General features: G+C 34.3%; 1 protein-coding gene across 2 annotated transcripts in view; it reads left to right on the forward strand.

The window, feature by feature from the left end:
* Positions 1-1,315, forward strand: part of Triqk (triple QxxK/R motif containing) — a 62,295-nt gene extending 60,980 nt beyond the window's left edge. For both annotated transcript variants that reach the window (XM_040741105.1, XM_040741113.1), the window contains exon 5: positions 308-1,315. In XM_040741105.1, coding sequence (XP_040597039.1) covers positions 308-421 — 114 coding nt within the window. In that variant the 3' untranslated portion in view covers positions 422-1,315. The remainder of the gene's footprint in view (positions 1-307) is intronic.
* The last annotated feature ends 5,349 nt before the right edge of the window (positions 1,316-6,664 follow it).

Consider the following 6,664-nt stretch of genomic DNA (forward strand, 5'->3'; position numbering starts at 1 on the left):
ACTCAATTAGAAACCAATTCAAATATTTAGGCCAAACTACATTGATTAAATTTAAAATTTTGATGACAAATTTAAGAAAATATATTAAAACAATAAATTTAAATTTTATCACCAGAAAAATCTTAATAGAAATGTCTCGCCCACTATGTTCTTGCTCTTGCAATATTTATGCTGTTATGAAAAATAGATTACTTACTAATAATTGTTGAGTTGACATTATTTAGCATACAACATGGAGTGATAGTTATTGTATCTGAAAAAGCTGATCTTCTTCATCAGCTCAAGTGTACTGTTTTCTCTTCCCCAGGAAGTCGGACTCATGCTTGCAGCCATCCTGGCCCTACTACTGGCTTTCTATGCTTTCTTTTATCTCCGACTGTCCACGAATATTGACTCTGATCTGGACCCAGATGAAGATTAGCTGAGCAGCAATCAATGAAGGAAGGGGAACAATTATGATAAGAGCGCCCTTAGGGACAAATATTTTGCCGATTTCCAAAACTAGAACGTTTTGAATATTTTCTCCTTTGTACTGTCAGTTTGCAGAAATATCTTTGTACCTAGTGGCATGAAGTATCTGGAGACTTTACCCAGCAATCTAGAGTCACACATGCTACTTGATACTTTGTAAATCATTCTGCTCTGGCAGATAACCTATTCATAATACAGTTGAATAACACAGTTTTCAGATGTCTTCTCAGTTTGCATGTATATCTCAATTACAAATCACTAAATCTATTTTATCCTATGTAAATTGTAAGAAAAAGTATCCATTGTCATTTAAAGAAACATACTTCAAATCATATTCAGAACCTAAGAATGGACCAAAAGTGATGGGAAATTTTTATTTTATGAAGAAGCGTGCTTTCTTTGCAGACATATTTTATTTCATTAGGGAGACTTCCTGCACACACATCCACAGAAATCTTTTCCCTCCTTGCCAACTGTTAGTGCACATGTGCTGCATCAGAAATGGCACCTGGATGACAGAGGCTCAAAGAGTCACATATGTCTCTAAAGCAGGCATCCTTTTCTCTTGGGCTGCCTGAACTGGTATAAATAGAAAGTTCCGTTGATCTTGATTTTAATTAACTTATTACCCCATTAATATAAAATTGGAATTCTATATTAATTAGGTTGTTCTGGCTGCCTGCAGTATCAGTTTGCCTCTCTTGTTAGGGAGATGTGTAACAATCTGCCATTTAATTGTGCAGGGTTTTTCACACTGCAGAATTAGCAGGATGAACCTATACAAAATCATTCTACTGCATTGTCTCTTAAATCTGAGCATTAAAATGGCTTTTTTAAAATTAAATTTTGTCTCTTGAGAATTAATTCCCACTCTGTAGCAAACAATAAATAGCAGAAAATATGTCACATGTTGCTTTTATCTGTACTTTTCTGCAATTTCATCAATGTCTTTTGGTTGTAGCATAAAGACTATTCAATATTTTATCAGCAATTAGAGTTTTATAAAACTGTGTATAATCTCCACCAAATTGATATATCTATCTGATATAAAGATGTATAGAAAATGTATATTTTGAAATATGTGCAAAGTTTTAGAGTGTACATTCACTTTCTAAAAAAATATACAATTTTAAGATGATTTCGATACTTGCCAGGAGACAGAAACTCTAATAAAATTCTAGGAGTAATTCTGGCTTTGTAACATAGTTTCTTAAAGGAACAGATATTCCTTGGTACTTTTGCAAAAAGCTGAGTATGTCAGTGTAGCATTTGTTCTGTACAATTTTTTAAATAGCATAATTCATTCCATCAGTGTGAAATAGCCTAAGGTTCCAATATCCTCACAGATTATTTATGCCAAACATCTGAGGGCAAAATTTAGCCAGTGTTATTTGCTGGATTCTTCCTGTTGAACTCACATACTCTAGACACAGAAGAAGAGTTCTTGTATACTCACCACAGAGGACCCATCCAAGTGGCATTTTTAGGAAAGGTTGCAGCATTTTATGCCATGTGGTATGTCTGTTCGCGAAGTGGGAGGCAAGGGAATATCCAAGCTGGCATTTTGGATTTGATGGGCCTTTTACTTTCCTGAGTGACATGCCACATGTCAAGAAATACTGCTTTCTTCCAGTCTCATCACATTTACGTGAGCAAATTTCATTTAGTTATTTCCTTCCCATATGGTGTTAAAAACAGTCACATCCAATAAAGCTTATTTCTGATTTTCAGTGGTAATTGAAGTGAGAGGATATGTAATAATTGCTTATCAAATACCTATCCCGGTTAGATAGTAGAACAGTTCACAGTGTTCAAAATAGATGTGTGCCTCCTGCACATGTCTGACAAGACAAGTGGCTGTTCTGAGAAAAACTTCGCCTTTCTGTTCTACTCATAAGTTGTGCTTTGAAGAGAAAATGTGGTTTCTATAATAATAAATATTGGTTGAAATGTACTATTATAATAAGCAAGTTTCACCACCTGAATTTCTCCATGTCCTGGGTCCGTTTATATAACTGGTTGATATATGACATTCCCAGAAAACAAATCCCAGACGAAAAGCTTTGATTTCAGTAAATAGCAGGTAAAGCAAGATGATAATATTTTTGTATAATTCTGTTTTCATAAAATGCAAATTTCATGAACTCACATTAGCGGGAAACAGCCAATTCTATGAACAGAAACACCAGGCTGAGTGTCTAGTTTGAATATTTCAAGACAGAAAGATGTTAGCTCCCTGCTGTTTAAGAGGACTACACTTTTGATTAGTGAGTAACATTTGTCATAAATGTGGGATTAGAATCAGGTGTAATGTTTAGACATGGTGATATTCACCGTAATAACTTACTCTGCTCAGAGTGATGAAGAACAAAATCAGAAGACATTATAATGCCCTTTTGGTTTTCTTTTGGTATTTTTTTTAATTTTAAAATTTCATTTTATATTCCAACCAAAGTTCTCCCTCCAAACCTTTCTCCTACCCCTCCTCGCCTTCTTTCCAGCTCACCTGCATCCATCCTCCCCTATGCAAGGGCTTCCATGGGGAATAGACAAAGTTTTTGGAATCCCTTAGTGTTGTAATGTGGTATAAATTCCCCAAAAGGGCCAGAGAGCTAAGGTATAACCTATGAATAGTTGTGAATGAGGAGCACAGGTTATTATTTCCCATGTATGTTTAGATAAAATCATTTATATTTATTTGAGGAGCAATATTGTAAAAATATAACATCATTTAATATTTCTTCCTAAACCAAGAAAAACCAATTTTAATGCAAACTATAGGGTGTTCTGTTTTTCGTGTGCAAAATATATCAAGTGTTTATGAAGAAGTTTCGACTTCTTCATAGGCTGATGACATACTCTAACCCCAAACAATGATGGTGAGATCCTCAGAATATGAGTTCTCTTCTTTTCGTCATTCCAGTATATGTTTATCTGTCCATGGATTTACATGTATGTAAAAATTGGCTTAGTGTATTTTAGTTGCCTCAGAGAGAATTATTAATATAGTAGATGATAAAAGTTATTTGAATTTAATAAATTAATCTAAATGCATTGTTAATCAACCCAGAATTTACCATTTATGGTTGTCAGCCGGTGTTCTGATCTTAACAACTGCTCCAAAGGCAACAATATGAAATAGAACCGTCCATTTTTTTGGAAACAAATGCATATTTATTTAAAAATATTCTTAGCATTTCACGTCAACTTACCATACGTATTCACTTCAAATGAAAAATAAAATTAAATTTTTATTCTAATATTTATGTGAATACTAAAGCACTCAATCTTCTAAGCTGTAAAGGTGTGTACTCAATTACAATTCATTGAAGTGAATAGTACATTGGATCATCTTCATAAATCAATGCTTAGGAATTAAACATATTTCCTTTTTAATGTACTGCATTTGTAACAGACTTTTGATCCAAAAACTACTAAAGCTAATTCTTTCCCTCTCTTAGCAACAGTGAGACTTCTTTAGACTTACCTGAGGCTTCTCTGGGGGGCGCTTCCTGCTTCTCCCCAGTTGCATTGCCTTCTTTTATTGGCACTGCAATGTAGCCTGGATAGAATGATGCTAGCTAGATGTTGTCCCACTGACACCATGTCTAGGATCATTCTAACTTTCAGTAAAAACAAAATTGCAGAAGATGAATCCAACACCTATAGGAACGTTCTCACCATTTTCTCCAGTTGTAGTTGCATAGGTAAGTACAAAGGAGGGTTGGAGAGTCTTGTGAAGCAGTGTACCACTTCTTCATAGCGGTTCAGAGAATATTTTAAAACAATTGAACTGCAGCAATATTCTGCATAGTAACGCCTCGTTACACGATTTTTCTATCCTTAGCAACAGATATGGGATGCTTATTTCAAGAAAAATAAGTTACTTTACATGCCAGAAGATTTTTGATGACAGTACCCCCTCCTATTTTTCATTTTTTAAAACAACAACCAAATTGGTGGGGAGGCAGCCAAAATTTGAGGTACCAATGTTTCTCGAACAGATGTCGCACCATTATTTTTTAGCTCGTTTGGATGAATAAACATGTGAAACTGTGAAGTATTACATTTTAGATTTTTTTCATTAAAAAAAGAGACAATCTGTTTACTGTCCTAATTGAGACAACAATCCTCGTGGTTGCCAGTTTTGGCAGTCATAACAATGAACTATAAATATTTGGACCAATCAAGTAAATGGTGAGTATAAGGGCTATAGCATGTGTAGAGTTCTATTTTCACGGGCACTCCTCTTAGTAGGACTTTAAAAAAAAACTTCATTAAATAAAATTGTTTGTGTGGAGCTAAAGTTTCGCGATACAGCTAAAAGAAGTGAATTTCAAGATCTAATTTCATCCTTGTTTGTCAACCTCTTCAGTGTACAGCTGTCCATCTGCTGCTAACAATTTGTGCCTGCAGTTACTCTGCTAAAGGAGAAGGGCAGGTTCACTGTTTCCCTTCCCAGTGAAAGTGACCAAATGTGATTTTTCTTAATTTTCTCATACTTATAAAAAGATTGCACACATTTTATGTCTCAAATTGCAGCAATTAGATTTATCCAGGCTTTAGAGATAGAAATTCTGTTTATAATTTTTGGTATCATGAGTAAAAGAAAGGAAGCCATAACTCTCACTCCTCCCATGATGCTTTACTTGAAACAGCAAAGTGGGAAAGTGATTCGACTGATTGGAGAGCTAGCTATGGCAATAGTCCAGTCGCTTGTGTTCCAAAGAGAGTTCTTCAAGGGAATCTTGTTTGTGTTCTCTATCTTCCTCTTCTGACTTCTTACCTTTAACCCTGTTTCCTTCATTCTTCACTTGAGAAGTTTCTAACATCCTTTGGGGTGTTTCTTTCTTTTTTCTTTGACCTCTATGTATATAAACAGTGTGCCTTTCTTATAAGAATGCTGCCTTTTTGATTGATTGGTATTATTTAATTAACTGCATATTACCGAGGCATCATTACTGCAGCTGCAGATGCTATAATTCAGTATTACTTCCTAGTAGCATCTAATACCAAGTCAATACTCAAATGTTCCCAATTGTCTCCAAGTTCTCTGCTTTTAACGGACAACGCATCAGGTCCATAGTACTCTTGATTACTTTTGAAATTTCTAAGCAAATATTTTTGTTGTAATGGTTGTTTTGCTGCCATTAATTTACACGTTCCAGTGATATTGATTATGACTTATTTGGAGTTTCTCATTGTTATTCATTTCTCTCTTCTATTTTTGATATTTTAATGAAATGGGATGGTTAATTATTATACCTAAGCCAAGAGTATTCATAATACTTAATGAGATATATATCTCATTATCTCACTTGTTTAGCTATGATTTATCAGTGAACTCATATGCTACTACTGTGACTTCTGAAATAAAGCTTTCAATTAGTATTTTGTCTGTATCTTTTAGTATGCTATTGTTTGTTTATTAGATCCCTTATCTCTTTAGGCAAAATGTAGTTTTCTGTCATTAAAACAGAAATTAAGTGAAATGTATTATTATTATTATTATTATTATTATTGAGACACTGGATATTTTGTGGGATAAAGCATAGTACATTGATGCATACATACAATTTATAATGAACAAATTGATGTAAAAGCAGGTTTATCTCATTAATTGTGGCATGTATTGGTAACTTTTGTAGTTTTTTAGATTTTTTGAAATACAAAACTACAAAAGTTACCCTAAGAGAGACTCACATGCTCCCCCAGAGAAGAGGAAAGTGGCAAGAGCTCCTGAGCTAATTGGGAGAAAGGGAAGGAGGGAGGGAGGTAGAGAAAGAGAAAGGGAGAAGAGGAGTGGGGAGGAAAACATGAAGGAAAACGGAGGAAGTCCAAGTCAGGGAAATAGAGGAGAGCAAGAAAACAGATACCTTAATAGAGAGAGTCATTATGGGTTTAAGAAGAAATCTGAAAATGAGGCCCAGTGCAATAAAATTTTATTTGTGTATGTATATATTTACATAAGTCAGGATGTATGTATGTACGTATGTTGTATATTTGTTTATTTGAATTTTAGATTAACCCATGTAGTCCAGGCAGACCTTCAAATCACTATGTCTCCAAGCATGAATTTGAGTTTCTGATTCTATTGCCTTCACCTCCAGGATACAGTGATTACAGACATGTACCAGTATGTTCAATTTAAGATTTTTATTCTAGCAAAATATTGAATGATATTCACATAATA

The sequence above is a fragment of the Mesocricetus auratus genome, unplaced genomic scaffold, assembly GCF_017639785.1.
Source record: "Mesocricetus auratus isolate SY011 unplaced genomic scaffold, BCM_Maur_2.0 Super-Scaffold_6730, whole genome shotgun sequence".
In the NCBI taxonomy this organism is placed as follows: Eukaryota; Metazoa; Chordata; class Mammalia; order Rodentia; family Cricetidae; genus Mesocricetus; species Mesocricetus auratus.